At 37.3% G+C, this 16872-nt stretch overlaps 2 protein-coding genes across 2 annotated transcripts in view; one reads left to right on the top strand and one right to left on the bottom strand.

The window, feature by feature from the left end:
* Positions 1-5612, top strand: part of LOC109534999 (apyrase) — an 8544-nt gene extending 2932 nt beyond the window's left edge. Inside the window, exons 2-10 of the mRNA XM_019900810.2 lie at positions 3467-3686; positions 3739-3936; positions 3996-4206; positions 4290-4487; positions 4545-4702; positions 4751-4841; positions 4947-5105; positions 5158-5307; positions 5361-5612. Coding sequence (XP_019756369.1) covers positions 3467-3686; positions 3739-3936; positions 3996-4206; positions 4290-4487; positions 4545-4702; positions 4751-4841; positions 4947-5105; positions 5158-5307; positions 5361-5536 — 1561 coding nt within the window. The 3' untranslated portion in view covers positions 5537-5612. The remainder of the gene's footprint in view (positions 1-3466; positions 3687-3738; positions 3937-3995; positions 4207-4289; positions 4488-4544; positions 4703-4750; positions 4842-4946; positions 5106-5157; positions 5308-5360) is intronic.
* Positions 5587-14562, bottom strand: LOC109534998 (nose resistant to fluoxetine protein 6). Its single transcript, XM_019900808.2, has 12 exons — positions 13714-14562; positions 13426-13632; positions 7833-8035; positions 7509-7779; positions 7259-7452; positions 7036-7196; positions 6813-6981; positions 6506-6699; positions 6212-6335; positions 5971-6160; positions 5776-5918; positions 5587-5720 (listed from the first exon to the last, which is right to left on the bottom strand). The coding sequence occupies exons 1-12, from the start codon at positions 13799-13801 to the stop codon at positions 5601-5603; spliced, it is 2064 nt and encodes a 687-aa protein (XP_019756367.2). The 5' UTR covers positions 13802-14562; the 3' UTR covers positions 5587-5600.
* Positions 14563-16872: the final 2310 nt, after the last annotated feature.

Below are 16872 nucleotides of genomic sequence, written 5' to 3'. Positions count from 1 at the left end.
TAGGCTAAGGCACATATATACTAAACAAGGGCAGAAAGACCGATTGGGTCGATAGCCTTTTTCTGTAGGAAATAAAGATTATTTATATATATATATATGAAACGTTGAAATTAAAAATTTATGATGTACGTAGGTACTTATTTTTTGAAAATAGGACATTATGATTACACAATTCATATACGTATGCTCTATATTTGACTAACTAGCGACTAAAGTGAGGTTGGAAGAAGGCTAAGTCATGCTTAAGTACTCGAGAACTAGTCCTTAAATTTAAGATTTTCAAAGACGAACTTAAGATCGTGTCATCGGTTGGTGCAATCCATTTTTGCAGTTAGGCTCGAACTTAACGCTAAGCATAACCTTAAGTCTTTCTTAAATGTTTGGTGCAAGTGAGCATAAGTGGGGCAAGTGAAATTGCAATTTTATAAATGAAACTTTTCTAAACATCGACAATTAATTTTAGGAACAATTTTTTAATATCGTTAAAATTTCATGTTTGGATACCAACTGATTCTTAAAGAATTTGACCCTTTAGAAATGAAATTTTCCATTTATACCGTTTTTTTAAATATGACAGTCAATTTGTAGGAACACGTTGTGTAGCAAACCGCATTTTATATGCCGATTTGAAATGTAAATTTCCATATTTCAATTATTTGCCTTCGTATAAAAACAACTGTGATTGTATAACTGAAATGTGTACTTTTATAAACTCTTCGACTCTTTTCTAGAAAATTATGAGCAAACCTATCAAGAGGTCCACTTTATAAACGGTTTTCCGGATGTTTCTTTTGAAATCGTTACAACTGTTAAGTGAAATTGCAATTTTATAAGTAAAATGTGTAAAATGTGGCAATTTTTGAACCTATGGAGAACTGGTTTTTATGTGCTATGATTTAAACGTTAAAGTTGGCAGATTTGGTTCTTTATCAATGAAACTAGGTCTTTTATAATGCACGGTTTTATAAACTATGATAATCTATGTGGGAGGCAAATGATATGCTAATGAATCAAGCACAACATTTCTTATGCAAATTTCGATGCAAATGCAAAAAAAACGACTCTGTTTAAAAACATATGAAATTGTATAAGTAAAATATGTATTCTGCTGAAAATAAACAGTCGATTTAAGAGAGAATTAGCAAAAAGTGCACTTTATAAACGGGTTTTTAATTTGAATTTCGAGATTATTGCAACTGCGCAAGTGAAATTGCAATTTTATGCGTAAAACGTGCACTTTTTTAAACTTGAACGATAAATTTCAGAGACACACCTTTTGGGCTTACAAAAAGTATTCTTTAATTTGCTTGCTTTAAGTATAGATTATTAAGCTTTACCATTTGGAAGTGAAATAGTAACTTAATAATTGAAATAACTCGTTTTATAAACCACGATAATCTCCGTAAAAGACAAATTTCGAGGTTTTGAAAACATTACAGCAGTTTATATGCACATTTCAAATATGAACCTGAAATTTTGTCACTGCCTAACAAACACATATGCGATTGTATAACTGAAAAACGCAATTCTCAAGAGGCAATCAATAGATCTAAGTGAAAAATTTTGAACGAATCTAGCATACATTGAATTTTATATACGGTTTTTTATATCGAAGAATCGGTTATATCGAAGCTTTTTCAACAATTTTTCATTTTGTTAACATTTTATGTTTTAGATACTAACTGATACTTGAAGAATTTGACCGATTAGAAATTAAATTTTCAATTTGTACCGTTTTTTTTAATATGACAGTCAATTTGTAGGAACACGTTGTGCAGCAACTGGAGTTTATATGCCGATTTTAAATATTTGCCTAATAACTCTTCGATTCATTTTATAGAAAATTCTGAGCAAACCTATCAAGAGGTCCACTTTATAAACGGTTTCCTGATGTGTCTTTTGAAATCATTACAAGTGTAGAAGTGAAATTGCAATTTTATAAGTAAAATATGTACTTTCCCACACCGGAACGATGAATTTCGTGGCAAATTTTCTACCTATGCAAAACTGGTTTTTATGTTTGATGACTTAAAAGTTAAAGTTGGAAGATCTGGCGCTTTACAATGAAATTTGCTCTTTTACAGTCCAAACGCACGGTTTTATAAACTATGATAATCAATGTGAAAGCAATTTATAAGCTTCTGAATTAAGCACAACATTTCTTATGCAAATTTGAATCCTCGACTGTTATGACAAAAATATCTAGATTGTATAAGTAAAATATGTATTCTACTGACAATAAACAGTCGATTTAAGGTGTAAAGCAGCAAAAGATGTTCTTTATAAACGGCTTTATGATTTGAATTTCCAGATTATTGCAACTGTGCAAGTGAAATTGCAATTTTATGCGTGAAATGTGCACTTTTTTAAACTTGAACGATAACAGAGACACACCTTTTGGGCTTATAAAAAGTAATGTTTAATTTGTTTGTTTTCAGTATCAATTGTAAGGCTTTACCTGTGAAATGGCCAATTTACAATTGAAATAACTCGTTTCGTAAACCACGATAATCTATGTAAAAGACAAATTTCGAGGTCTGAAAAAAATACAACATTTTATATGCACACTTCAAATATAAACTTGAAATATTTGTCACTGCTTAACACATCTGCGATTGTATAAGTAAAAAACGCAATTTTCTAAAGGCAATCAATAGATCTAAGCGAGAAATTCTGAACGAATCTAGCAAACTGAATTTTATATACGGTTTTATAAATGAAATTATTTATAATAGAAAGTAGTAGTAGTATTTTTGCGTCACTGCAACAGAAATTTCCCAACCAATTTTAAAATATGTACGGCAAATAACATTGTTGTTCATATATTTCAATTATTAAACTTTTCGAGCCAGTTACCTGATTTATAACTGAAAGTTTCACTTTTCCAAGTTACAACATTTAATTCACCATGTGAACGTTAAAAATTGCAATTTTATATTTGAATGCATGTACGGCCAATTCTTTTAATCTAAACCAAATCGAAAAACTTTCAGTTTTTGTATTTCTTTTCCGAGTAACTTTTGAAATTTTGCAAAAAATGTATTGGATGAAACGGACGATCCCCAACTGAAAAATTAAACACAGAGTTTACGAGTTAATTATCAGAGATTTGAGATCAGCAGAGGGTCAAGAAATACTTGATTTTCCAGTGATAATCTTGAAATACCCTCCTGCACTTTCCTTGCGAAATTTTGTATAAAACTTTATAACTAAAATTGAAAGTTGCAAAATGATGAAATTCTTAATTACTGTACGATACAGAGAGTAAAGTGGATTTTTTTATGCAAAACTGCAGGTTTGAAAAAATAATTACCATTATTTACCAACCAAGTTCTGGATTCTGGGACTTCAAAATTATTAAAATTAAAATATTATCAAAACCAGTCTTTATACGAATTTAATACACATCGAAAACAAATTGTTTTAAATTTACAAATCGCCAAATCAATACAAGGTGAGTTTGAAGATTTGCAGAAACCAGCACATCATCTGGAACATGCAGCAACCCGGAAACCTGCATTGGGGGCTTTTCCAGACTGTTTGCCCAAATCCACAGCTTATTGGCAGATAAACCCGACTCGGTCCTGCTTAACGGCGGCGACAATTTCCAGGGAACTCTGTACTATTCCCTTGGAAAATGGAACATCACTCAGGAGTTTCTGAACAAACTGCCCTTTGACGCCACCGTAATGCCATCAGTTGCAAGCTTGTGCCTTTGAAACATCGAAATTCTTGCAGGTGCTGGGAAACCATGAGTTTGATGATGGCATAGATGGAGTTGTTCCGTTCATCAAGAACCTGAAGAGTCCAGTGGTTTGTGCCAATATCAACGACGATGAAGAACTGGATATTAAAGGAACGTACCAGAAAAGCGTGGTGATTGAGAGAAACGGCCGGAAGATTGGGATCATCGGAGTGATTTACGCAAAAACAAACGTACGTGGGTAGTTCTAACTGGGTGGAAATTTGCTGCGCAAATACGCAAATGTTTCCAGACCATCTCCAGTACGGGAAACTTGGTGTTTTATCCAGAATCAGCCAGTGTTAATGCTGAAGCCGAGCGTCTGGTGCGAGAAGAAGGAGTGTTCACCAACATTGTTCTCTCCCATGTTGGGTACGGCAATGATCAGGAAATAGCTGCAAACGCCAGTGAGAAAATTGGTCTCATTGTGGGCGCTCACTCACACACCTTCTTGTACACCGGAGGTAACACTTTAATTCCTTCACTTCTGCCCTGGTGCTTTAGCTTCAAAGCCACAAGTGTTCTGATGGGATGAATCGATTTCCAGACGACCCTCCAGGGCCAGACACACCAGAAGGTACCTATCCTACTATAGTGCAAAGTAGAACTGGGAGGAACGTTCTTGTGGTGCAAGCCTCAGCTTACACCAAATACCTGGGGAATATCACCATCTTCTACGATAGCGACGGTGAAGTAGCTGACTACTCGGGATCGCCGATTTTCCTGGAAACTGGCCTGCCTAAAGGTAAAGCTGTGATCTGTGAGTAGAAGCAGGAAAAGTTATATGAGCAAATGTTTGTAGACGAAACGATTGACGCCGCCTTGGAGCCCTGGAACGAAATTGTTGAAGCTGAGGGATCGGCTGTGATCGGGTCCTCTTTGGTGAAACTGTCCAAAACGGGCTGCTATTACAGCGAGTGCAACTTGGGCAACTTTGTAACTGATGCCTATGTCTTCGCGGTGAGTTGCTTCTTCAAGTAAAGAGGTGTTTTTCTCAATGTTTTTCAGTACTCTCAAAACATTGTCGATGGGGCCTGGACCAGGGCGCCCATAGCCATTATCAATGCTGGAGGGTTGAGAACCGACGTGGAAATTGGCAGTAAGTTTCAGTTTTTATTGGTTTGTTGTTCGCTTCCTTCATGTGTCTTCACCGCACAACGTTGCCCAAATGGTTCCGGTTGCCTGATTTTACCGATCTTTCCAGATATTACCTACGGCGACATGCTAACAGCGCAACCGTTCTCCAACACCGTGGACTTTGGGCGAATAGAAGGCAGATATTTGAAGGAGGCGCTGGAACAGGCGGCTGGATCCTACAGCAATGCCCGAATTACCTCCGACCTGAAACTCCTTCAAGTGTCTGGTAAGATCCCCAACCCCCACATGATGGCATAATCAGCTCGTCACCTCTGCAGGAATTCACGTGGTTTACAACGTGTCCAGACCTGAAGGAGACCGAGTGGTTGATGTGAAAATCCGCTGCCAGCAGTGCGATGTACCAGACTATGATGAGCTGGACTTGGAGGCAACCTACAGTATTGCAGTGCCTTCTTTCCTGGTTGGAGGTAATCTCCAGCCACAACCTCCAAGTGAGCGCTGCTCCAAAGCTTTTTTGCAGGCGGTGACGCTTTCACAGCCATATCGGAGAACATTGAAAATGTCGTAACTGGACAAACGGACATGGACATTTTCAGGCTCTACTTGCAGTCCCGATCGCCAGCTTTTGCTGAAATTGAGGGCCGCATTACGGTGCTTGGGGACGAAGAAATCGAAACCAAGGGCTTTGATACTTGAACAACTAGTTAATATTCCCATTCAGTTATAGCCTAGGCAAACAAGCGGTGTGGAAAATAAACAATCATTTATTCAATTTTTTTCTGGACATTGCCAATGTGTGCAAATTTTGGCTGGGCATTTCCACCAGAAGCGTCAGCACCGTTGAAAGCCCCACAATGACCACAATCTCCTGCAAAGGAAACTGGAAAACCTACATTAGACCGGCAAAGTTCACTAGGCCCTCGCTTCCCACTAACCACTAGATGGCTGTGAAACTCCCCGGCATGCCTAGTTGACCCAACATTATAAAAAAACACTGGAAACTGGATCAGGTAGACGCCATAGGAAATCTTGGTGAATATTTGAAAGTATTTCCACGTTAACAGCGGGCCAAAGCAGCCTGAAATTGTCCAATCAAAGCAACACAGCGGCCACACTCAAATCCCCCTTACTTCCAAATCCACACTCTGTGGAGTAGATGATCCAGGCAATGGCAATTCCCCAGGTGTAAGGGTAAAACGTGCTGTACAGGGCGCTTTCCAAACTGTGGTATTGGTAGCCTTTAACGCACATGAAACTGGGCCCGAACCAGGTGATCAGGCCCACTGTGTACATCAACCCCCAAACCAAGTGCAGCTTTTTCTAAAAATCACTTTAGGTACATAAAAACACAAACAGTAAATGGCTGATTACCCTGGAGAACGTCTTGGGAGGACGTCGAAGCAACCAGGCCAATAACACGCCCAGAAAGTAGATCGAGGCTCGATGGGTCGGCAGAATATAGGAGAGATCGGCTGTGTTGAACATTCTAGATATTCTATAAAATGAACAGTGAAAGCAACTTTCCAGTTGCAGGGTGATTTACATGTTCGGTGGGCCACTACTGCCTTGGAAAGCCAATTGAGTGACCCGGTTGCCGAATTTATGACTCAGTTTTTTGTAATAATTATTTAAAACGTTGCGAGCTACAATAGTTTAAAAACTTACGGGATTCCGAAATGGACCACATGACTCAACTGATAACTAAATGTATAGTAAAACCGCAAAATGGAGGAAATGGCCGATAGGCCTCCAATCAGCCACAGGCCAAGACGCTGATTTCTCCATAGGGCATATATGAACACGGGGGAGACTAGAAAGAGCTGCATGTCGATTCCAACCTGATGCGTGTGGGTCAAGCACTGAAACACTAGCATTAATCTACGCTCCTGGCAGCAGGGAATGCTTCAGGAACAGTTTTCCCGGAGAAAAGGGCGGCAACATTGCGCGGAATAGAAAAATACTTAGTACCCACCATGCGCTCGAATCCAAAATAATTGTGTACAAACAGCAAGTTCCGCCACATGTATTGCTTGCATAATTCCGCATGATGGTCCACGACCATCGGCCAAAGAGGTCCCGAGCCCAAATCCGGCAGAATATACGTACAGAAAAGGATCACTGTTAATAAGCCTGGGACAATTCTGCAAATGCCCCCCAATTAAATTCACAGTCAATGGCCAGAGTGGCTCAGCCACCTGACGAGTCTGCTGTAGAGCTTGGCCTTGTAACGTATCACTCCAGACTTTTCCAGCTCCCCAAACAGCGACTTCGCATTCAGCAGTCCGCTCACTAATAGAAAGCAATCGGTGTAGATGATGGCGTTCCTGCCTATAACTGACCAACGCATTGCTTGACTCTGAGAAGCAACAAAATGTATAGTCCGTGTTTTCTTCACTAGTTGAAGGCTTTGAAAGTTACCTCAGCCATCCATGCTTTGTTGATGTAGGGATTATACAGCAAGGCCATGGTTTTGTGAGCCATAATCAAGGCCAAAGCTGAAAAGAACCGCACGCCATGCACCGACTTGTACTCGTTCCTGTTTGCGGGCCTTTCAGTTAATTGACGAAAGTTCTCCTGGAAGTCGAAGCACTTGAGGAACTGTAGAGCTTTTGCTGGAACAACAAAAGAACATTCCCAGCTCCTCCTTCAGGCTCCCATAAAAACCCACCATGCTTTTGCAGAAAAATCGCATGCTTCTTCCCCAATGCTGTGCCGATCAGAGCTGCTATTGCCAGAGAAACAAAGTACGCCCTAGCCAAGTAATCCCCAAATGTCCATGTCCTGGGGCTCAAGCCCCATGTCTGGCACATGCCAGGTTTCACTTTCGTCCTCACGCCAATTTTCACCTCCAAAGCATTCTCCAGGTCCTCAACTTTACAGCTACGTGGTATGCAAAAGCCCCATCGAACAAAGGAGAAACCTGGAACGCGATGACTTGGCTGCAAGATGAAGACCGCATGAAATTCCTGTAATGGTCAACTTGCCCACATACATCGTCGAAGGATTCCGTGATGCTGAAGTGCGAATGGATGAGGTCTTTGTATTGATGTAATGGTTTCTTCCATAGAGGCTCTAAATCTATTAGAGCTAGACAGTATTGGGCTCTGGGTACTTGAAGGCATTCTTCAAAGTCTCCAAATTGGTTGATGTTGCCGCTGAGGAGGCCTGATGGTGGTTTGGCTGAGGCATCAAATACTTAAAAAACATTGTCATTTGAAAAAGCTTTAATGCATTGGATGTAGAGCTGAGGATTATTAAGAAACTGAAAACTACAAAGCAGGTGTAGGTGGTTATGGTGATCACCTGAACAAATGTAGAAGAATACGAATTAGACGCAGAATATCTTATTAGAAAGGGAATACTGAACACCAGCTTTTCATACAACATTTGCTTAACTTTGAGGATTCTTTTACAGAGCAAAGTTCTGCTCTTGCTCTGCTCTGATTTTGTTAATTTGGGATTCTCTGAAGAAACCTCAGTAGAAATATTTCGGACTTCGAGATGGAATGCTCACGCTTGTACAAAATTTTGGAATTACATTTTTGAAATTGCCAGCGTTTCTTGGTCAACAAAACAACCTTTTATAGATTCAAGCCGTTGAAGAATACGGGTCTAGATTTGCTTTGCTCTGAAAAAAAAGGAAGAAAAATGTGTATGAATTTCCCCCATTTCTTGTTCAGTTTCTCGTTTTCTTCAAGATATCAAATTTTAGTGAGACAATGTTAAGCAAGTTATCGCTTAACCTCATCTTATATAATTTCGTAAAACTTCTTTGGAAAAAGGGCAATTCTCTATTGATTAATAAGCGCTATAAATTTCAGTTTTGCTCCGTCAAATTTTGAAGAAAACTGACTGGATTTGTTGAGTTTCTAGTGAAAACTTTCTGAATTTGTTAAAGCTCAAGTTTTTGTACAATGTTTGGCAAAATATTGCGCCTTATTATCTTGCAAACTTTCTACCATTTACTGGCAAAGTGTGCCTTTGAAGGTTACAGAACATTTTTGCTTTTTTTTTTCAGAAATGTCAAGATTTTGCCTAAATTGAGACAAAAAGATTTTGCGGATCAGAGCACTTTTCTATATAAAACATCATTTGATGCATATTTACAGCTTTTCCACAAAATGTCAAAATTCAAAATATATACTGGTCTTGAGAACCGGTCTTATTCTATGGCTCAGATTTCGAGAACCGTTTAAAATGGAAACTTTTTGTGTGAACCATCAGTTTAGGAATGCAAAAGTTTCTTTCAAGAACGTTATTTTCGGGCGAAACCAAGTATATGAGAGTAATAAGTTCTAAACCGGTAATGAAGCAAGAGACTAACACATCTCCAACTATGATCTTATTGAAGAAGTTTCTCACTTTGGCTAGAAGAAAATGATTTGCACGAAAACAACGCATCAGAAAACACGAATCGAAATCATCGAAATTCGCCACAAAGAAAAGGCAAGAAGTTAGACTCTAAAACACGAGGTAACTTACAGTGTTCTGAAGAAAATTAAAAATATCCAGAGAATCAAAGGCAAATTTGAAAATTGCGGTATTTTCGCAAATTTAAAATATCGAAAAATTTTAGAGGCTCAATTTGGATTCATCAAATTTTCGCAGAACTGACTGGATTTCTTGAGTGTCTTTTGGAAACTTGCCGAATTTTTAACTGAAAAGTTTTTCCTTACAGTTTTGCGTCTTTCTGCTAGAGTTTAAGCGAGATTTTAACGAAATAATGTGACTTTTTTCTGCTAACTTTTTCACGGCTACTGAACAATTTGAAGGTTTCAGAACATTTTAGCTGAAGATTTTGCCAAATTTGAGACAAAACAGTTTGTTATGAAAAACACGATTTTAGGAAAGTTTCTAGATTGCCCGCAAAATGCGAAAATTCTAAATGAAAGCAGAACTTTAAAACCTCCCCTAGTCTTCGTTGTTAAAGCAGGATTTTGAGAACCGCTTTTAGTCTGTGGCTGATATTTTGTGGACTGGTAGAGCTCTAAAGTTGTCATTGTCGTTGCATGATAGAGCCTTAAAATGCTGACCTTTTTGCACTAAACATAAATTTAGAAATGTTTCGAGTTCCAACTCAAATTGAAAAATTCAAAATTTTTGGAAAATTTTAAAACCGCCCTTAGTCTTTGGATCATATTTAGATAATCGGTGGAGCTGCGAAGATCTAGTTGTTAACGCTGAATAGAGCCTTAAAATGCTCGTTTATTTCTATGTAGCATAATTTTAGTAATGTTTAGAATGCTTTCGAAAAATGTAAAAAATCAAAATTGATGCGGATATTAAGAGCCACTCTTTAAAGAAAATCAAAGGCATTGAAACATCAGCGATTATTTACTCCTTACAAACATAAATTTAAAATGTCCAGAGAAGTTGGGGTAAATTTGAAAATCTTGCCTGGAAACGCAATCAATTGGAGCGAAGGACTTATTTTTGCGGCAATTCGGTTAAAAAATATATATTTGTTTCATCATTTGGGCGCTCTGATTTCAACATTCGACTTTGTTAAATAAAGCTGTTACCATAAAACCTGATTTTCCTATCAATCTTCTGCAGAACTTTTTTTATAATTGCTATCTCCATTCACTGAACTTACTGGAGAAGAATTGGTATATATGCAGAGAAGCTAAGGCAAATTTCAAAAGCGCAGTTTTTTTCTCAAATTTGGAAACTTCGAAAAACTTCAGGGTTTCAGTTTAACTTCATAAAAATTTCGCAAAACCGACTGGATTTCTTGAGTTTCGATTGGAAACTTGCCGAATTTTTTAACTGTACAGTTTTTCCTTGCAGTTTTGTGTTTTAGAGTTGAAGCGGGATTTTAACGAAATAATGTGACTTTTTTCTGCTAACTTTTTAACGGCTGCTGAACAATTTGAAGGTATCAGAACATTCTAGCTTATTCGTCATTAATTTGATGATTTTGCCAAATTTGAGGCAAAACAGTTTTTTATGAAAAACATGATTTTAGCAAAGTCCCTAGTTTTCCCGCAAAATGCGAAAATGCTAAATTAATGCAAAACTTCAAAACCTCCTCTAGACTTCGGATCGTATTCAGAGAACCAGTTTAGATGCAAAGCTCTAGTTGACATTGCTAGATAGAGTCTTAAACGGTGCATTTTTTCATGTAAAACATCATTTGAGGAAAGTCTCTTGTTTTGACGCAAAATTGGAAAATTTCATGTTAAAGCATGTTTTTGAGAACCGCATTTAGCCTGTGGCTGATATTTTGCGAACTAGTAGAGCTCTAAAGTTGTCATTGTCGTGGCAGGATAGAGCCTTAAAATGCTCACTTTTTGCACTAAACATAAATTTAGAAATGTTTCGAGTTCCAAAATGCAAAATTTCAAAATTTTTGGAAAATTTTAAAACCGCCCTTAGTCTTTGGATCATATTTAGATAATCGGTGGAGCTGCGAAGATCTAGTTGTCATCGCGGGATAGAGCTTTAAAATGCTCGTTTTTCTATATATTTTTTCTATATAGCATCATTTTAGATACGTTTACATTTCTTTCGGAAAATGCAAAAATCCAAAATTGTTGCGGGTCTTAAGAGCCGCTCTTTAAAGAAAATCAAAGACACTGAAACACGAGCGATTAGTTACTCCTTACAGAAAGAAATTTAAAATTTCCAGAGAAGTTGGAGTAAATTTGAAAATATTGCCTGAAGATATGATGCTTGGAGCAAAGGACTTCTCATTACGGCTATTTGATGTTAAAAAATATATATTTTTCCGTCATTTAGGCGCCTTTTAAAGAACAGCCCTGATTTCAACATTCGACTTCGTTCAATAAAGTTGTTACCATAAAACCAGATTTTCCTATCGAACTTCTGCAGAAACATTTTGCCAATTGCTATCTCCATTCACTGCACTTATTGAAGAAGATTTGGTAAGTTTGCTAGAAGAACTTTTGAACTTTTGCTAGAAGAAAAAGATTTGCACGAAAGCAACGCAACAGAAAAAACGATGCGGAATAATCGAGTTTCGCCACAAAGGAAAGGCAAGAATGTTAGACACTAAACCACTAGGTTTTAGATACAGTGTTCTGAAGAAAATTAAAAATATCCGGAGACGCTGAGGCAAATTTGAAAATTGCAGTTTTTTCGCAAATTTCAGGGTTTCAGTTTGGCTCCATCAATCTTTCGCAAAACCGACTGGATTTCTTGAGTTTTGGTTGGAAACTTGCCGAATTTTTTAACTATAAAGTTGTTCCTTACAGTTTTGTGTCTTTCTGATAGAGTAGAAGCGGGATTTTAACGAAATAATGTGACTTTTTCTGCTAACTTTTTAACGGCTACTGAACAATTTGAAGGTTTCAGAACATTTTAGCTTATTTGTCATGAATTTGAAGATTTTGCCAAATTTGAGACAAAAGAGTTTGTTATAAAAAAACATGCCTTTAGAAAAGTAACTAGTTTGCCCGCAAAATGCGAAAATTCTACATTAATGCAGAACTTTAAAACCTCCCCTACTCTTCAGCTGATATATAGAGAACCAGTTTAGATGCAAACCTCTAGTTGACATAACTAGATAGAGCGTTAAACTGTGAATGTTTTCATGTAAAACATTATTTGACGATTTTCTCTAGTTTTGACGCAAAATACGAAAATTTCCAGTTAAAGCAGGTTTTTGAGAACCGCTTTTAATCTGTGGCTGATATTTTGCGAACTGGTAGAGCTCTAAAGTTGTCATTGTCGTTGCAGGATAGATCCTTAAAATGCTCACTTTTTCGCACTAAACATAAATTTAGAAGTGTTTTGAGTCCCCACGCAAAATGCTAAATTTCAAAATTTTTGCGAAATTTTAAAACCGCCCTTAGACTTTGGATCATATTAAGATAATCGGTGGAGCTGCGAAGATCTAGTTGTTATACCGGCGTAGAGCTTTAAAATGCTCGTTTTTTCTATATAACATCATTTTAGATACGTTTATAATTCTTTCGGAAAATGCAAAAATCCAAAATTGTAGCGGATCTTAAAAGCCGCTCTTTAACGAAAATCAAAGACACTGAAACACGAGCGCTTAGTCACTGCTAACAGAAAGAAATTTAAAATGTCCAGAGAAGTTGGGGTTAAATTGAAAATCTTGCCTGAAAACAATTGGAGCAAAGGATTTCTTCTTGCGGCCATTCGTTTGAAAAATGTATATATTTTTCATCATTTGGGCCCTTTTCAAAGGCCAGCTCTCATTCCAACATTCGACTTCGTTAAATAAAGCTGTTACCATAAAACCTGATTTTCGTATCGATTAATCTGCAGAAAATTTGTGCCAATTGCTATCTCTACTCGCTGGTCTCCACCTTGTCCTTTTGCGAATAACTTTTTATAAGCTTGCACTTTCTAGAAGAAGCCTTATTTCCCAATAAGGAACAAACAGCACATTCAAAATGAAAGTTCTGGAATATCCGAAAAGGTAACGTAGAGTCGATTGAATAATCCTTAAATTCGGTATGAAGAGAACTTGAAAAAGTTGAAATTGATTTGAGCGAAAATAAGACGCAACATTGGCGGAAATGTTTTGTAAGCAAAACCCCAACTTTCACTTAATAAATGTTATTTTCTTTAGTTTTCCCGCAAAACCTACTCACACTTTAAAGAATCCAGCTCATTTCGAAACGCCCCATCCCAGAACCTTTGGTAGTCTCTTTGGCAGGCACTGGAAATACTGCTAACATTCCAAAACAGATCCACCGGAAACTGTTTCCATATTTTCAACAGATGCAACTCCTCCACATTTCTTTGACTCGCATTTTCCACCCTGTTTGCATCGATTGTGCAAAATTCCTTTGCGGAAACTGTAACGCGAAATCGTAGGTACAACATTGACCTTATAATTCGGTTCGGTACCATTCGCTTGCGACACTCCCTTCACTTACCCATGCCAGTGCTGTTTGCACCATAATTCGACAATTTCAAACAATCACTGAGACCGATTAGGAAAAATACAACACCGAAATAATACATTTTTCAATTTTTCACATTTCTAATGGTCTTGCGACCGCCCGAGTTCTACTACCAATCAATCGCAAATTGCTATAAAAGCGGTACCACTGACATTGCAAAGAATTGGCCAATATGTAGATTGTACATGCAACAAGGTGGCTTATTTATTTATTTTTACTTATTAATGTGTACAGGGGTGGCACGTTAATTTTGAGCGCAAAGAAATATGGGAGAACCAACGGAAATTAAGGGTCGAAAGCCGAAAAGCACGCAAGAACATTTTAGTGGGAGATACAGGAGGCAGGGAAAAAGGTTTCAATGAGTAAACATCCTGAGCGCCGAAGACGCAGATAATAGACATGAGTGCTTACTTAATAAAAAAAACACCCTGTATATTTACTATAAGGATAGACTGTTGTTCTTTGCGAACACCATAAAGTGAAACGTGAGTAAAATGTTCAAATGGTGCAGGGTTTACATCAGATTTATGAAAACTATTCAAAACTAGTATGAATTTATAAATGCAGAAATACTTAGCTGCTTGGCATGCATAATTCAGATTCCGTTCTCGGAAAAAATCGAAACAAAGAGGTTTAAATAAGGATGAACCGAGAGAAAGCAATGTTGCTTAATGTTCCCTTGAATTAAACATTGAAATATGCAAAAATTTGGCAAAATACCAAACAGGTTTCTTTGCAAACAGGGTCTTTAGAAGCACGCCAGAAAGATCAAGCAGGTATACGGGGTGTTCAATTTGAAAACGGTAAAATAACGAGACACTCAGGAGAGTAAGTAGACATGTCTTCAGCCACTGACCTCAATTTGAAGAACTATTCTGATTAAAAATTGAATCCCCCTGTATATCAGCTGCTACCTATATGTAATAGGCATTAATTAAGCTTGACGGTCTAATAAAAAAGGTCATTTTGTGACAAATATGATGAATGAATATTCAACAATTTTTCAGGCCAGAATGTGAATACTCCGAAATATTCTTATGCAACTAATTGAGCCATTTTTCGTTGCAAGATGAACAACATTGACACAGTTCAAAGGTACACAAGGCAGCGCGAGTCGCGCGATTACAAAATTTGCATTAACAATTCTCACCAAAGGCAACAAAAATTTACTGGATGTTGCGCGATATTCTAAGGAAAATATGCATTTCATTTTTGTTTGAGAAGTTCTTAATATGCGTATGTAGTGCGAAGTGACTCTGTAAACATACGCGAGTAGAATAAAAGTGGAAGGCAAAAGAGTGGACAAATGGCCTCAGCAAAGCAGAGGTTTTTAACACAAAAATACACAATCTATAGGCCCAAAAATTATAAATATTATAAAAGAGGGCACAAAAATAGCTTGAAATATCAACACCATATGGCTCGGCAAAGAGAGCGTTTTCTCATCTATAGTTTAGTCTGTACACCCAGTATTTACAAAACGCAAATAAACCAAATTACTAACAAAACGCGCAAAAATTCAAATCTTTCTGAATTCTATATTGTTTCAGTCTAGTAAATGGTCTCAAAATAGAACTTCATACCCAACTGCGATCTCGCTTTCAAAAATTCGCATCTTTCGTATCGAAGCAAGTAGCTACTGGAAACATTTTTTCCGTGTTCAAACGATACCCAATTCTAAAAACGGAGACAGTTTCATTAAAATCCCTTGAAATCAGATTTTTTCTCGCCGTGTAAACATTGGTTATAAAATAGAAAGATCTTACACAACTGCGCTCTCGCTTCTAAAAATTATTAGCTTCCAAACTGAAGCAAGTAGCAATTAACAATTTTCACAATCATCAGAAAACCTTTGCCTCCAAAAATTCTGGAAGCCTCCTAAAAATCGCATTCAATGCCATATTTATCCGGCCTAATTAACATTGACCTCAAAATAGAAGGTCTTACCCAACTGAGCTCTCGCTTTCAGCATTCAAAAATTCGCATCTTCCATGCCGAGGCAAGTAGCCACTGAAAATTCTCCCTGATTAACCAATACTTGATTCTAAACATTCAGGAAGTTTCATTACAATCGCCTGTAATCCGATTTTTTTCTTCCCACGTAAACATTGGGTATAGAATAGATCTTAGTCAACTGCACTATCGCTTCCTGAAAGTTTCATAAAAATTTTATGAAATCCTGTTTTTTCCGACTTATTAAACCCTGGCCTTAAAATGAAAGCTCCTACACAACTGTGCTCTCGATTTTAAAAATTCGCATCTTCCAAACCGACGCAAGTAGCCAATGGAAGTTTTCTCCATGACTAAACAATACTTGATTCTAAACATTCGGGAAGTTCCATTAAAATCTCCTAAAATCCGATTTTTTTCTTCCCACGTAAACATTGGTTATAGATTAGATCTTATTCAAATACACTATCGCTTAAAAAAATTTGCATCATCTAAACTACGCTACGAGCCACAGAAAATTTTCGGAGTCTAGAACATGCTTGATGCTACTAACCCTGAAAGTTTTATAAAAGTCTTCGGAAATCCTGTTTTTTTTTCAACTTAGTATACATTGCCCTTAAAATAGACTTAAACTGTGCTCTCGCTTTTAAAAATTCACAGCTTCCAAACCAAATCAAATAGCAACCAGCAATTTTCACTATCAACAGAAAGCCCTTACCGGGAAAAACTGTAGAAGTTTCGTTAACATCGCGTTAAATGCTACTTTTTTTCGGCCTAATATACTTTGATCTTACAATAGAAGCTCTTACACAAGGGCGCTCGCGCTTTCAAAAATTCGCATCTTCCAAACCGAAGCAAGTAGTAAGTGGTAATTTTGACAATCTTCAGAACCCTCTCGCCTCTAAAAATTCTGGAAGTTTCTTTTTAATCGCCTTAAATTCTATATTTTTCCGGCCTAATGAACATTGACCTCCAAATAGAAGATATTATCCAACTGAGCTCTCGATTTCGAAAATTCGCATATTTCATGCTGAACCAAGTAGCCACTGGAATTTTTCACAATCTTCAGGCCACGCTTTCCTCTAAAAATGATGAAAGTTTTCTTAAAATTGCCCTGAATTCCAGATTCTTCCGGCTTAATAAACATGGATCTTAAAATAGAATCTCTTATACATTTGTGCT

This window comes from Dendroctonus ponderosae, unplaced genomic scaffold, assembly GCF_020466585.1.
Source record: "Dendroctonus ponderosae isolate FM_Combo_2020 unplaced genomic scaffold, Dpon_F_20191213v2 Dpon_F_20191213_1, whole genome shotgun sequence".
NCBI lineage: Eukaryota > Metazoa > Arthropoda > Insecta > Coleoptera > Curculionidae > Dendroctonus > Dendroctonus ponderosae.
Note: the sequence above shows the minus strand (reverse complement) of the source record. Positions and strands in the feature narration are given on the sequence as shown.